Raw genomic sequence first — 16,613 nt, 5'->3', positions numbered from 1 at the left:
GTAAGACCACATCTGGAGTATTGTGTACAGTTTTGGTCTCCTAATTTGTGGAAGGACATCCTTGTAATTGAGGCAGTGCAGCCTAGGTTCACGAGATTGATCCCTGGGACGGCAGGACTGTCATATGAGGAAAGATTGAAAAGACTGGAGTTTAGAAGGATGAGAGGGGATCTTATAGAAACACATACAATTATAATAGGACTGGACAAGCTAGATGCAGGAAAAATGTTCCCAATGTTGGGGGAGTCCAGAACCAGGGGCCACAGTCTTAGAATAAAGGGGAGGCCATTTAAAACTGAGAAGGAACTTTTTCACCCAGAGTTGTGAATTTGAGGAATTCTCTGCCACAGAGGGCAGTGGAAGCCAAATCATTGGATGGATTTAAGAAAGAGTTAGATAGAGCTCTAGGGTCTAGTGGAATCAAGGGATATGGGGGGAAGGCAGGCACGGGTTATTGATTATGGACGATCAGCCATGATCACAATGAATGGCGGTGCTGGCTCGAAGGGCCGAATGGCCTCCTCCTGCACCTATTTTCTATGTTTCTATGTTTCCACTACCTTGGCATAAAACTGCAGCCATCCACCTTAAAAGAATAGCTAGGGAATATATAGGTCCCCTTACAAATCAGCAATAAAAGATGGGGGAAAGATTAAATTAATATTTTCATCCATTTTTACAGAGGAGAAGATCATGGAATCTAAGGAATTGAGGCACAAGTTGTACTGCCTTAGGTCAGATACGGATTACCAAAGAGAAGGTATTGGTGATTTTAAAGCACATTAAGGTGGATAAATCCCCAGAGCCTGACCAAGTGCACCCTCAGATTATGCAAGAAGTGAGGGAAGAAATTGCAGAGGTCCTTGCATATTTGAATAATCTTTAACCGCAGATGTAGTTCCAGGGTGACTAATGTTGTATTGTTATTTAAGAAAACCAGGAAGGACAAGCCACGGAACTGCAAGCTGGTGAGCCAGCCATGATGGGAAAGTTGTCGGATGGGATGCATAGGGACAGGATCTACCAGCATTTGGATAGGCATGGACTGATTAGGGATGATCAAGGTGGCTTTGTGATGGAAAACGTTTTTTGAAGAGGTCACCAAGAGAATTGATGAGGGCAGGGAAGTGGACAATGTCTATATGGACTTTAGTAAGGCCTTTGACAAGATCCCGCACGGTAGGCTAGTCTATGAAATTCCAGGTAACCTATGAATTGGATTCAAAATTGGCTCAGCAGGGGGGGGATTCAATCTGTAATTGTAGTGCGTTGTTTTCCTGATTTGGAGGCTTGTGATCAGAAGACTGTTGCAGGAGTCAGTGCCAGGTCTCCTGCTGTTTGTTAAATACATTCATGATTTAGTTTAGTTTTGTTTAGAGATATTGCGTGGAAACAGGCCGTTTGGCCCACCGAGTCTGTGCTGACCAGTGATCCCCACACACTAATACTATCTTACAAGTTACAATTATACCAAGCGAATTAACCTATAAAACATATATGTCTTTGGGAGTGTGGGAGGAAACCGGAGATCCCAGAGAAAACCCAAGCAGGTACAAACTCTGTACAGACAAGTGCCTGTAGTCAGGATCAAACTGGATCACTGGCGCTGTACGCACTAACTCTACCGCTGCGCCACTGTGCCACTGTGTTGCCTCTAAAAATGTCGTTAATATTCTTAGTAAATGTGCAGATGACACCCAAATTGGCGGTACAGTGCATATGGCACTTTGCTGCATCAAGCCAGGTAAGTCTAGCACAGTAAATGGTAAAGCTCTGGAGAGCCTTTGTAGAACATAAAGATCTAGGAGTACAGGTGCTTGGTCCCTTGAAAATAGCCTGATAAATCATCGCTCAGCCCCTTGCGCTTCAGAAAAAACAGTCCCAGCATATTCAGTCTTCCCTTTTATATCAAGGTCTTCAATCCAGGTAACATCTTTGCAATTTTTCTCTGCACCCTCTGGTACCTTTGTTCCCTCTATTCTACAATGCTGTCCAGGACCCTGTCATTCACTGTGTATGTCCTGGTTTAAGTTCCCAACATGCATCCCATTGCACTTGCCTGAATTAAATTCTATTTCGTTACCACGCCGTTCCTTTGCTCACTTTCCTTATTGACAGAGATCCTGTTGCAGTCTTAGATGACCTTCTTCACTGTCCTCTATCCCACCAATTGTGGTGTCATCTGTAAAGTTACCAATGTTGCTTCCTACATTCTCATCCAAATTGTTAAGGTATGACAAACGGTGGACTTTGCACTGATCTATTTATTATCTATTGACAAAGTAGAACATGAGAGAAGATTTTACTGACCTCGCTGCCGAACTTCCTTCCTTGTGTTGGAATGCACTGAAAGAGCAGAAATTATTTAGTTGGCCCTTTACTTTCATGTAGTACACATGTACCATATACATTCACACACTCAGTACTACATGTATTAGACAGCAAAAAGAAAGAAGCAATTACTGTACGACACCGACATAGACAAATTTTAAATGGAAGAAGCAAATAAAGTTAAGCATGATGCGAGACAGACCTTTTTTGGATCGCCTTGGCTTCAAAGGAGGGGCAGAGCGGCGTGGCGGCTGAGAGAGCATGTGGCTGCCTTCATACAGCAAAGGGCGAGAGAAAAAAAAAGAGGAAATAAAAGCAGCACAAAGGAAGCTGAGACAGACAGAGCAAAATCATATCAGGTTAGTAAATCAGAGACCAGTGGGTCTGGCAAGCAGCACTGTCAGGTCTGGGTGATTCCCACCGGCTGAGGCAAGCCTAGCAGAGTGCAGATGGCGTGTATGAGCCCCACAATTGAGGCTTGTGGAGGCAAAGAGTAAAATGGAGTTAAATGTAAAACGTTTACAGGTTGGGCAACCACAGATTCCAGTGGCAGAGTTCCATTTCTGTTGCCACTAGATGAATAGCTGTCCAAACAGATGTGGTCATGCTTTTCATTCATGACGTGCCCCATTACTCCCTCTAGGTCATCAGTCAGGCACCCACATACTTCAAAAACTAAAAACAGGCTATTCTAAGTCTTTTCAAAAATAGAGCTATACTTTTCTTGGCATTGAAAGATGAATACATGCTTACTTTTATTTAATTTTTAATAATGCATTCTTCCCATAATTTATTTTACCTGCATCAATACCTGCAGCTAACCTCCTGCTCTGATCCGTTTCATTGCCTTGACCTTAATCTGTTTTCTGTTCCTCCCCCGTCTCCATCTTAATTCTAGCACCTTCATTATTTCAACCCATCTTGCCGCTGCATTGACTTGCAGAGAATCTGCAGCACAGAAGGGCATTTGATCCAGTTTGTTAATGTCAGAGTTCATATTTCTCAAGAAGGTCTCTCCTTTTTAACAGTCTCATTCAATCCTGCCCACCACTGGTCTACATTTACTTTTCCACTAAGATCTGGGTGCCGCTAGAATGGCCGGCATTCACTTGCTCTCGTGAAGTTGATGGCGATCTGCTGACTTGACGATTGCAGTTGTTGAGGATAAGTCCACGGTTCTATTACATAGGCCATTCCAGCACTTAGGTTCCGCATTACCCACCAATTGTTTGTTGAAGAATGCTCAGCTGGGGTTTCACTTGGCTTATGGCCTTATTCTTGTTTTCAACATGATTTTAAGTCCTGAATTCTAGAGGCAATAAGAGAGTGACTGCCCTTGACATCAAGTGAATATTTGAGCGTGACATCAAGCAGTATCAATAACAGCGGGGTCAATGGGTATCAAAGGTGAAATATTCCACTGGTTGAAGTTATAACTTGCATAAAAATGATGAGTCTGGTTAGTTGTTCATCATCTCATCTCCAGGACCACCACCTACTCAGGGCAATAAAAGGTGATTGAGAGAATTGTGGCAATAACGGACTATTTTTGTTTGTCCTAGAACATACCTGGGCAATATCAACATTGTTGGGTAGATGCCAGTGCGGTAGTTGAATTGGAATAGTTTGGGTAGACGCAGCTTGCCCTGGAGCCGAGTCTTCATCACGACTGCTGAGATCAAGTTGGGTCCTTCAGCCTTTGCTGCACCTCGTGCCTCAGCCATTTTTTGATATCAAATGATACGGATGGCACTAACTTTTCAGGGTAAGGTTTTACAATTAAAGAAGCATTTTCAATGGAGTCAGCAGCATGCCTTACATAAAACAAAGTGGTTCACAACCAGTTGTTTCAAAATTCTTTTTAGTGAATGGAAATTGAAAATTAAATTGCAGGGATCCATGCAGGAAGCTAACGGTACTTCTGCCTAGAGATAGTCGCAGGGCATCACAGAGGCACAGCGGTAGAGTTGCTGCCTTACAGCGCCAGTAGATCTGGGTTCGATCCTGACTATGGGTGCTGTCTGTACTGAGTTTGTACGTTCTCCCTGTGACCATGCGAGTTTTCTCCGAGATGTTCGGTTTCTCCCACATTCCAAAGGTGTACAGATTTGTAGGTTAATTGGCTTGGTATAAGCGTAAATTGTTCTTAGTGTGTGTATGATAGTGTGAATGTGCGGGGATCACTGGTCGGGGCAGACTCGGTGGTCTGAAGGGCCTGTTTCAGCATTGTATCTCTAAACTAGACTAAACTAAACACTTCAGCCTTGTCTTTGGCACTCTTTTTACAATAGACAATAGACAATAGGTGCAGGAGTAGGCCATTCAGCCCTTCGAGCCAGCACCGCCATTCAATGCGATCATGGCTGATCACTCTCAATCAGTACCCCGTTCCTGCCTTCTCCCCATACCCCCTCACTCCGCTATCCTTAAGAGCTCTATCCAGCTCTCTCTTGAAAGCATATAACGAACTGGCCTCCACTGCCTTCTGAGGCAGAGAATTCCACACCTTCACCACTCTCTGACTGAAAAAGTTCTTCCTCATCTCCGTTCTAAATGGCCTACCCCTTATTCTTAAACTGTGGCCCCTTGTTCTGGACTCCCCCAACATTGGGAACATGTTTCCTGCCTCTAATGTGTCCAATCCCCTAATTATCTTATATGTTTCAATAAGATCCCCCTCATCCTTCTAAATTCCAGTGTATACAAGCCTAATTGCTCCAGCCTTTCAACATACGACAGTCCCGCCATTCCGGGAATCAACCTAGTGAACCTACGCTGCACGCCCTCAATAGCAAGAATATCCTTCCTCAAATTTGGAGACCAAAACTGCACACAATACTCCAGGTGCGGTCTCACCAGGGCCCGGTACAACTGTAGAAGGACCTCTTTGCTCCTATACTCAACTCCTCTTGTTACGAAGGCCAACATTCCATTGGCTTTCTTCACTGCCTGCTGTACCAGCATGCTTCCTTTCAGTGACTGATGCACTAGGACACCCAGATCTCGTTGAACATCCCCTCTTCCTAACTTGACACCATTCAGATAATAATCTGCCTTTCTATTCTTACTTCCAAAGTGAATAACCTCACACTTATCTACATTAAACTGCATCTGCCATGTATCCGCCCACTCACACAACCTGTCCAAGTCACCCTGCAGCCTTATTGCATCTTCCTCACAATTCACACTACCCCCCAGCTTTTTAGTATCATCTGCAAATTTGCTAATGGTACTTTTAATCCCTTCATCTAAGTCATTAATGTATATCGTAAATAGCTGGAGTCCCAGCACCGAACCTTGCGGTACCCCACTGGTCACTGCCTGCCATTCCGAAAGGGACCCATTTATCCCCACTCTTTGCTTTCTGTCTGTCAACCAATTTTCTATCCATGTCAGTACCCTTCCCCCAATACCATGTGCTCTAATTTTGCCCACTAATCTCCTATGTGGGACCTTGTCGAAGGCTTTCTGAAAGTCGAGGTACACCACATCCACTGACTCTCCCCTGTCAATTTTCCTAGTTACATCCTCAAAAAATTCCAGTAGGTTTGTCAAGCATGATTTCCCCTTCGTAAATCCATGCTGACTCGGAATGATCCTGTTACTGCTATCCAAATGCTCAGCAATTTCGTCTTTTATAATTGACTCCAGCATCTTCCCCACCACTGATGTCAGACTAACTGGTCTATAATTACCCGTTTTCTCTCTCCCTCCTTTCTTAAAAAGTGGGATAACATTTGCTATCCTCCAATCCACAGGAACTGATCCTGAATCTATAGAACATTGAAAAATGATCTCCAATGCTTCCACTATTTCTAGAGCCACCCTGGGATGCAGACCATCAGGCCCTGGGGATTTATCAGCCTTCAGTCCCATCAGTCTACCCAAAACCATTTCCTGCCTAATGTGGATTTCCTTCAGTTCCTCCATCACCCTAGGTTCTCCGGCCCCTAGAACATTTGGGAGAAAGTAACGGTTTAACTCGTCTGCCATTTCTTTGTTCCCCATAATAAATTCCCCTGCTTCTGTCTTCAAGGGACCCACATTTGCCTTGACTATTTTTTTCCTCTTCACGTACCTAAAAAAACTTTTGCTATCCTCCTTTATATTATTGGCTAGTTTACCCTCGTACCTCATCTTTTCTCCCCGTATTGCCTTTTTAGTTAACGTTTGTTGCTCTTTAAAAGAGTCCCAATCCTCTGTCTTCCCACTCTTCTTTGCTATGTTATACTTCCTCTCCTTAATTTTTATGCTGTCCTTGACTTCCCTCGTCAGCCACAGGTGTCTCTTACTCCCCTTAGAGTCTTTCCGCCTCTTTGGGATAAATTGATCCTGCAACCTCTGCATTATTCCCAGGAATACCTGCCATTGCTGTTCTACCGTCTTCCCTGCTAGGGCCTCCTTCCAGTCAATTTTGGCCAGCTCCTGCCTCATGCCTCTGTAATCCCCTTTGCTATACTGTAATACCGACACTTCCAATTTTCCCTTCTGCCTTTCCATTTGCAGAGTAAAACTTATCATGTTGTGATCACTGCCTCCTAATGGCTCTTTTACCTCTAGTCCCCTTATCAGATCAGGATCATTACTCTTTGTGCTAGAGTTCACCACAATTAACAATTAAGCTGTTCATGGAACTAGATCCACTGCTAGTGGGCACTGGAAAGGGAAACAGACAATGATGTTTAGCATCAATAGAGCCTGAAATACATGGGTGTAGCTCAAACGTACGCAAGCTAAATATATGATCAGGTCACTCATAATTCAAAACCAGATATGGTTCCCAATACAATGTGGATAAGGATTTAGACCATGTTCAAAACTACATTCTGTCCACTTTGTGTTTTAGTACTTCAGAATAGTGGTTTAAAACATGTCATAAATGCCAAGGAGACCATTGCTAACAAGCTATCAATCTGACCGCAACAGTTTGTAAGCTTTAAAACAAGATTCTGATGAAGGCTGAAAATAATGAGAGCATTACCAGCAGTGATCTCGCCTCGAGCCCCATTGAGCCTCTACCTCAACAATAAACTGGACTGAACTGAAAACACCGATGCGCTATACAGAAAGGGCCAGAGCAGACTTTATCTGCTAAGGAGACTCAGGTCCTTTGGAGTGCAGGGGGCACTCCTAACGACCTTCTACAACACGGTGGTGGCATTGGCCATTTTCTATGGAGTAGTCTGCTGGAGCAGCAGCATCTCAGGGGTTGGATATGTTAGAGGCAGGAAACATGTTCCCAATGTTGGGGGAGTCCAGAACAAGGGGCCACAGTTTAAGAATAAGGGGTAGGCCATCTAGAACTGAGATGAGGAAAAACTTTTTCAGTCAGAGAGTTGTGAATCTGTGGAATTCTCTGCCTCAGAAGGCAGTGGAGGCCAATTCTCTGAATGCATTCAAGAGAGAGCTAGATAGAGCTCTTAAGGATGGCGGAGTCAGGGGGTATGGGGAGAAGGCAGGAACGGGGTACTGATTGAGAATGATCAGCCATGATCACATTGAATGGTGGTGCTGACTTTAAGGGCCGAATGGCCTCCTCCTGCACCTATTGTCTATTGTCTATTTTCAGCGGCGGAAGGGAAGAGACTCAACAAGCTGGTCAGGAAGGCCAGCTCTGTCCTGGGTTGCCCCCTCGACTCAGTGCAGGTAGTGGGAGAGAGGAGGATGTTGGCAAAACTAACATCGCTGCTGGACAACGACTTCCACCCCATGCAGGACATTGTTACTGCACTGAGTAGCTTCTTCAGTGAAAGACTCCTTCACCCCAAGTGCGTGAAGGAGAGATATAGGTCTTTCCTTCCCGCTGCTGTGAGACTGCACAACCAGCACTGCTCCCAGCAGACGAGTCAACAATAACAGCTAAGAACACACAGAAAACTGGTGACAATTTATGTATCTTTTATTTATAATGAATGATCTCTTGCTCTATTGCTATCCACTTTGCTGCTGTAACACTGTAAATTTCCCCGGTGTGGGACGAATAAAGGAATATATTATTATATTATTGAAGACTGGCCCAATGCCACCTTGTTTAGGGAACTCCAAACCAAGCAGTATGTATGTGCTGGACACATATGTAGTTCTGATACCTTTGTCTCATTTCATCAACAAAGATTACCATCATCCAACTGGGTATCTATTTTACTACAAGCAGCCACTGATTGAACAGGTCATGTATTAAAACTTGGTTATTATGGATAATGGTGTCTCTGACATTTGCATACTGGAGGAGCCATTAATTTTCCAGACAGCACAGATGCAAATAATTTGAACAAGCACAATTTTCAATTGTAACTGATATGCCAGCAATTCAGAATTTATATATTTAGTTAGTTTTAGTTGAGAACTGCTAATATGCTTGAAGCTCATATGTCTTCCTGGATGACTACAGATATTCCTTGATTTATGAGTTTCTATTTATAACTTTGTGCTGAATATATATTTTTCAACTCTATTTTCTGCTCTCATGGATGTCATGCTAGTCTCCAAATACCCATAAAGCATTTTGCCTAGCCTTTACGATTTATGAAATTTTGCTTATGAAATCTTTTCGAGAAGCTTTTCATTGACCAAGGAATACCTGCTTACCTAACTCTCATCTGAAACCATGCCCGATTGTGCTTCCACTCTCAAAGCAATAAACTTCACTTTCAAAATACCCATTTAACAACATCTTGTTTACATCAAACCCAGCTAAACTTCTTTCTCAATCTATACAATAATATCTATTGCAGCATTAGTTTTAAAAAACCCCACTAATCTTGTGCAGAGTGCTAACCAAATTGTTGTGTAATAACATTATCTATTATCTTCTGGGTGAAAAAAACCCACCTCAGTTCGGAAAGACATTTGTTTTGAGACTATAACATACAGACACCAACTCAAGGGAAATATTATTCCTACATCTACTCTCCCAGATTCTGTGCTTGGTATTTTACACCAAATATTCCATTTGCACTCTTTGAAACCCGAAGGTAATAAAATGAAGAAGCACCATCACTGCAATGCATCACTCACCCAGCTTCTCCATGGATGTACTGGGGGCCAGGTAACCCCGCTGTAACAGCTGCTCCATCACATCGTCATCATCCACCTGGATTTCTGAGACCATGTTACATGGTACAAAGCCGGTCTGGCCATTTGCCTCTCCACGGTAAAACCCATCAGCATCCTTTTCACCATATACCTGCAAAAAGATTATTTAGAATGGAGATCCATGTCTCAGTCTCACCTCTGGATTAACACACTATTTATTGCTGGTTCCTTTTCACCTTGCTCTTCAGTCTCCCCTCAGGACCCCATTTCACACAATAGACAATAGACAATAGGTGCAGGAGTAGGCCATTTGGCCTTTCGAGCCAGCACCACCATTCAATGTGATCATGGCTGATCATTCTCAATCAGTACCCCGTTCCTGCCTTCTCCCCACACAATAGACAGGATATTCCCACAATTCGTCCTCATGTTTTTCAGTAGAAAAGATGCTCTCATAGAGAAGCAACTTTATCCCGTGTCTTTGCATCTATCCCCTTAGTGACCTCTCCAAAGATAGTACGTGCTTATAACCAATGACCCAAGGATTGCTTGATTTGAAATTCTATCACCTAACGATTTGGAAAGGATGAAGATTTCAAACTTTAGATAATGTTTTTGGTTTCCTCACAGGTAAATTCCCCAATGCAGTAATAGAAGTAATTACTCTTTTACTTTCAATCTCATGTTACACAGAGATAAAGTTATTTGCCAAACATTTTGAAACAAAACCTAAAAATAAGATAAATAAGGTTTTTTTAAAAAGTTTTTTAAAACATTTTTAAAAATTGGCTCCAAAAGGGAGCTGATTGCTTAAATCTCAAAGTTACAAAGAACGTGGGTGAGAATATTATAGATCTTTATCCCTAATCTTCCAAAGTTCTCTTGATTCAGGAAATGTCCTTTGCAATGCAAAATTTTATCTGTAACTCCATTGTTTAAGAAACCTGAAACTGAACATTATATGTTTTTTATATACTTTTGTAGTTGGTGTCTGGAATTTTTAATTATAAACTGAACCACTCAGCACATAAAAGATATTTGTGCTGGTTAGGAGAATCAACATAGATTCATCATCAATAGGTCATGTCTAACGAATGATTTTATAGGTGATTAAAATAGGAGATATTGCAACATCTATGAGTACAGTTAAATGAATTGTCCAATAGCATTTGATAATCAATACAAGAGATGGTGCTCAAAGATTATTTCTCATGGAATACGTTATGGCCTGGTTGGCAGATTAGTTATACAGTAGGCAACAGAAAAGAGAGTTAATGGAAATGAACTAAAATGGAAGGAAATAACTTTCAAGGATCTGTGCTGGAACATCAAATATTTATTCACAGTGTAATCAATGCAACAGGAAATTAAAATAAAAATAACTGCAGATGTTGGCAATCTAAAATGATAACAGACAATGCCAGGAATAGTTAACACGTCAGGCTGCATCTGTGGGAAGAGAAGCAGATGAACGTTTCAGGTTGAAAACCCTTTCTCACAACTGGAAAGAAGTAGAAGGGTCTCGACCTGAAAGGGTCACCCATTACTTCTCTCCAGAGGGTGCCTGTCCCGCTGAGTTACTCCAGCATTTTGTGTCTATAGTAGAGAAAATAAGTTCATTAACATGCAATACTTATGACAACAATTTAAACAGAGGATTCCTTTAAAAATCTGTGGCATGGTGGCACAGCGGTCGAGTTGCTGCCTTACAGTGCTTACAGCGCCAGAGTTCAATCCTGACTAGGGGTGCTCTCTGTACAGAGTTTGTATGTTCTCCCTGTGACCGTGTGGGATTTCTCTGAGATCTTCGGTTTCCTCCCACACTCCAAAGACCTACAGGTTTGTAGGTTAATTGGCTTGGTATAAATGTAAAGATTATCCCTAGTGTGTGTAGGATAGTGTTAATGTGCGGGGATCGCTGGTCTAAAAGGACTTTGTGGGCCGAAGGGCCTGTTTCCGTGCTGTATCTCTAAAACTAAATGATTACATTTTAACACCCCCTCGTTTGAAACTGAGTTACTTGTCAAGGCATACGAACATTAATTCGAATCATCACAATTGGCTGATATAGAGATAAATAACTGCAGTAGTTAGCTTATGGTTGATAATCAAAAGTGACCTACTAACACATCCAGAGTTAGTTAAATGCTGTAATATTATAATCCCATTCCTCAGTATGGAATGTACCAGTAATTTTCTTTCTTTCTCTGTTCCTTGAGAAGGAAGCAAGATTGGATGTCATGCACTCACCTTTAGGATCTGGCCTTCTTTAAATGCCAACTCCTCCTCTGCAGCATCTGGGTTCGGTGACATTGTTGCAGGATCATAATCGAACAAAGCCACAAAGATGCGAACAAGTGCATCATCCACAATTCCCTTTGGCTCTACCTCCTTGTATCCATCTAGGATTGAACTCTCTTGACTTCTGGAAATCTCTGCACGTAAAGCTGAAATCAAAGGATTGAAAATGAGGACATGACCGACCTTATTGAGATTGACTTGTCCAATCACATTATGTAATTTCTCTGCAGAAATCAAAGATGTCAGAGAGTAACACACAGCAGATACCCATGCTGCTGGCCCTAATGCCAATACTTTTTCAACATCTTTTTACTATTCCCTGCTCTAAATGAAATGCACCAGCTGCGGTGGTGTGGGTTGTGTAAATCAGCAACTGCAGTTCCTTGTGTTCCTTGTTTCTGCACTATCTGTGATACTTGTTTCAAATAACGTTCTTGCCATGATGCAGGATAGGTTCCATCACGGTTATGTATGATATATAAGGATGCACCTTGGCATCTGAGTAAGATAATTTTGACAACACCTTTCTCCTTTGTGATCTCCATCACATGAACAGAATGGCATTAGAAGAACATCGATGTTACGTAGCATGACATCCTGGTTTGGTTGTATGTTGCAATGTCAATATCTGACAATTCTCTATCTGACACCATTACAGGAATGCCTGTGACGCACGCTCAAAAAAGATATCTCAAGGGAAACTAAGAAGGGGCAGTAGAAGTCGCCTTACCAGTGCTGCCAATATCTGAGAGCATATTAAAATAATGGAAATCAGCTGTATCTTAGCATCTTTTAAAAACGATATTTAATTTTAAATATCCTCCATCTAATCACTCTGTCCTGTATTCTAACTATAACAGGCCCTGTGTGTGTTTTTTTAAGAGGTATTATGTTTATTATATTGTCTTAGGAGATGGTGAATTGTTGTTTTTTCCAGTTTTCCCTCAATGTCATTCCTGTACCATGGAAACAAAAGCTGGATTCAGCACATCTATATTTACACTAAAATCTTAAATTAATTCATTTGCACGCTGATTTTTATATTAAATGCACCTTACTATTATGGTAACCAGATCTACTGGTTAGTCTTGTTTTTATCGGAATAATGATGATATTGTTATTACAGTTGAATCTTCAAGACCTATCATGGCCCTTACCCTGTTCAATTCAAAAGACCTCATCTTCTAATCCTCTGACTTTTTCTTCTTTGTAATATCCCACAATGAATAACTCTATCTACGTCAGTATTTAACACTATTTTCTGGAGGAGATGCACGCCACAGGACTTTTGATCTAATTTTGATATGTTGAAAGGTGCTGTGAAGAACGACAAATACATACCTTTGGAAGCTAACAACTCCCCTCTACCGAGCGAAAGGGAGTAGCTATTTTGGGGGTTTAAAGCTCGTACTACAGGTGAGTCAGGAGCACAATGAGAGCCTGAATCCACATCTACCACAAAGTCCTGCAAAATAGAAAATAAAGATCAAAGCCAGAGTATCTGAGGAATGAAATATTAGACATATACGCTAACTTTCCTGTCTTTTATACACATAGTGTACCTACTATACTCCAGCATTCTGGCACCTGCAAAATCACCAAATTTCATCGCAATTTCTCACACATTAATAAACTCCCAGTCTCTTGCATTCCAGTAAACTCACTGAATCTCTTGCACTATCTCCTACTCAAAGAAAGCTCTACAATATTGTACCCACGCAAGTAAAATAAACCAGTGCATCCCAATAAACTCATATCAAATGCACACTAGAAAATTTTCCAGTCATTTGGATACCAATACACAGATTTCTGCTGATTCCCCAGAAACTGCAGTATCTCTGCACATCTATTCTTTGCTTTTAGTATAGATTTATTGTGATTTTCATATACATGCCACGTTGGCCAAATGGTGCTGTCATTTGAAAGTAACACCTTCCCTTTAAAATGCTTGATGAGTATCAAAATATTAGTGAGATGGAAGTTCTAGGAATGAATCTGAGTCATTGAGGGCCTGCATGTGAAATTATCACATTATCACACAATGTCACATTATCACACACATAGGCCAAATTTCCACAAGGTCCGAATTTCTACCCTGAAGCAACACCCTCACATGTTCTCTACAGCTCAGATTGTATGAAGCATTAAATGAACACCAATTAAAATTGTGTAGTTTGATAGAACCAAACCTTCCTGTATTCAAACCGTAAAGAATGCATTGGCATGATAAAAAATCTACCAACACAGCAGTGGAATAAAGCCTAAGCTTCAACCTTTACTTTGTCTACATATTTCATTGCATGAAGCACTTTAAGGTGTGCCTACTATGAAAAGCCCATGCTTGATTCCAAGGATTAGTATATTTAGTTAAATTGAATGAAGAGGATTTTGATTCAGCCGAAGGACGACACAAAATGCTGGAGTAACTCAGCCGGCAGGCAGCATCTCTGGCGAGAAGGAATGGGTGATGTTTTGGGTCGAGACCCTTCTTCAGGCCCTTTGATTCAGCCACCTTCTAAAGGTAGGACATTGGACAGTGCCTGTCATTTTCTGTTCAGCCATTTGTGGCGATTCTTCAAGAGGGGATATGAATTCTAAAATTTGACTCTGTCTTCATTCTATATTTATATCATCTCCCACTAATAATGCCTCAATAGTGTTCAGATGCAATGATTATCTTATCTTTCCTTCCCAAAAGCAAGGATATACAGTGCACCAAAAAATCATTTCATCCGAGATTACTGAGGAGCTTAAGCTGTGAATCAAAATACATTAGTGCAGATCATTTTATCTCTGTTTTAACTAACTGAACCTGCAGCAGGAGCAGTGGCCTCCAGCAAAGTCAGTTAGCCAAATTACTGGTAATCCGAAATTGCTGCTCAATGCATGTCAAATATATATCACATATAAAATTATCATGGCTGGAAAATGCTAGGCTCCAATATAGGATTTGGCCAAGGATAAGGTCACTATTTCAAATCTCAAGGACATTGAAGGCAAAATCTGTTATTCTTAATAATGGTTAATGTCTACAGAGAGTGTGAAAGGATCAACCTTCATTGAACCTGACCTTGCAAAACATTTAATGAATCTCCATGCCTAACTCTGAATTGGAGCAATGCATGGTGATTACTTGAGGTGCTGAATGATCCTACAGATAGCAACAGCCAACATGGCGAATGTCCCAAGAGTTCATCTAAATTTGGTTGTGCAGATACATAGAGGAGGGTTATCCAGGATATTGGAAGAATTTGTAACCATTTGCAACAATGGTGTATTTATTTTTCATGGTGAATCATACAGAAAATCTATCATACTGGTACTGGCCAATGTTGGAAATGGTGCACAAATCAGGGGAAATTGCAGATAGATATGCATATTTTTTCACGTTATTCAGGTTGTTCACCCTCTGGAAGGTAACCATCTGTAGATGAATGTCTCTGGGAAGAAAACATTTTGTCAATTAAAGACATTTGTTAATTCAATAAGTTTTTTGGCTATCTCAGTTAGATCACCTTTTACTATGACTCAGAAATAAACATTAAACCTAATATTAAATATTATATCTGTTACACTGAAATCAATGTCAAAACATTTACATGGAAACAGTTCTAGTTTATGAGAAGCTCCTTAGCATATTTTGATTCCCATGACTGCTGTCTCTGGACCAATTTTTCAGAAACAATCCGACTGAACTAAATTTTATTGGGCACCAGGTACTCTGGAAAGCCAATTTGTGATATAAACATGCAAAAAATTAAGTCTTATTTAGTAGGTCACTCAAAAACACAATAAACCTCCTTGGTATTTGATGCCCTTGCCTATTTAATCTCTGTAAGATTAGTCCAGCACATTACTGAATTGAGATGAGAACACCTCAGAATACAGAATTCTTTACAGAATTCCTAGGATCTGAATGAACAAATATTCAATTAGGATGAATGACTGTGAAGTAAAAGATTGCAAGGTGTGAACCAGCAAGTATAAATTTACATGGGTGAGTTCAATGTAAAATCAGAAATGAAAAAAAAAGTTTACAGAGAGAGAGAGAGAGAAAAAGGGACCAAGGTGTAAAATATATTTTTAATCAATGAATTTTCATTGTGAAAACAATAAACAATAATTAAAATGTAAGGGGAAACTCCGTGCTTGTATTAGTTAATTTTCAGTGTCAGAAAAAAGAAAATTGAAGAACATCAAATGTTGAGTATATTGACTTCAAATATCTTGAATTTACATGGTGAGTTAATTTGAATATGATGTATATATGTTTTGGAAAGTGTGAACAAAAACCCTTTATTTACAAGACCGCGCAAAAATGATTTGTTTTCCTAGATGGATTGTAAAGGTATTGTAAAGTGTAAAAAAAACCAGACTTATCAAATACGTTTAACGAATCTCCATGAATGATACTTCTCAATTCAACTTAAAGGGCAAGTTCACATGAATCTATTTTCAAAAGCTGACATCAGAGGCATTGGTTCCATGAGAAACATTATACCCTGTGCTTAATTATGCATCAGCTCTTGCCTGAAGTCACTGCATCATTTGGATTTTCAGCAGGTGTTTGATACAAAATGTCATTACACCAGTTAAGAAGTCATGACATTGGTGATAATTTATTTACATGGATAGAAGCTGTCTAATAGAAAACATAGTCAGGATTTTCAGCGTGGTAAAGTATAACAATGGAGGTACAAATAGGATCAGTGCTGAGTCTCAACAACATAATTTATGCAAATAACATTGATGAGGGACGCAAAGATTTTTTGTGGTCAAGTTTGTTGATAGGTGATTTGTTGATGGGTGAGGAAGCAGGTTGTGAGGGAGCCATTGAGTAAAACAAGAGTGGCTGATGAAGAATGCATTGGATTGGTCAAATAGAGAGGTAATAAATGCAAGGAAGAGAGCTTGAGTAGCAACCCAGATATGTAATAAAAACAGAA

At 40.7% G+C, this 16,613-nt stretch overlaps 1 protein-coding gene across 10 annotated transcripts in view; it reads right to left on the bottom strand.

Moving 5' to 3' along the window:
- Positions 1-16,613, bottom strand: part of tspoap1 (TSPO associated protein 1) — a 182,883-nt gene that overhangs the window by 19,677 nt on the left and 146,593 nt on the right. For 9 of the 10 annotated variants that reach the window (XM_078422547.1, XM_078422541.1, XM_078422542.1 and 6 more), the window contains 5 exons: positions 13,009-13,132; positions 11,617-11,813; positions 9,349-9,517; positions 2,534-2,602; positions 2,311-2,346 (listed from right to left, as the gene is read on the bottom strand). In XM_078422547.1, coding sequence (XP_078278673.1) covers positions 2,311-2,346; positions 2,534-2,602; positions 9,349-9,517; positions 11,617-11,813; positions 13,009-13,132 — 595 coding nt within the window. The remainder of the gene's footprint in view (positions 1-2,310; positions 2,347-2,533; positions 2,603-9,348; positions 9,518-11,616; positions 11,814-13,008; positions 13,133-16,613) is intronic. The other variant, XM_078422545.1, reaches the window with a different exon arrangement.

Source organism: Rhinoraja longicauda, chromosome 26 (genome assembly GCF_053455715.1).
Source record: "Rhinoraja longicauda isolate Sanriku21f chromosome 26, sRhiLon1.1, whole genome shotgun sequence".
Taxonomy (NCBI): domain Eukaryota; kingdom Metazoa; phylum Chordata; class Chondrichthyes; order Rajiformes; family Arhynchobatidae; genus Rhinoraja; species Rhinoraja longicauda.
Note: the sequence above shows the minus strand (reverse complement) of the source record. Positions and strands in the feature narration are given on the sequence as shown.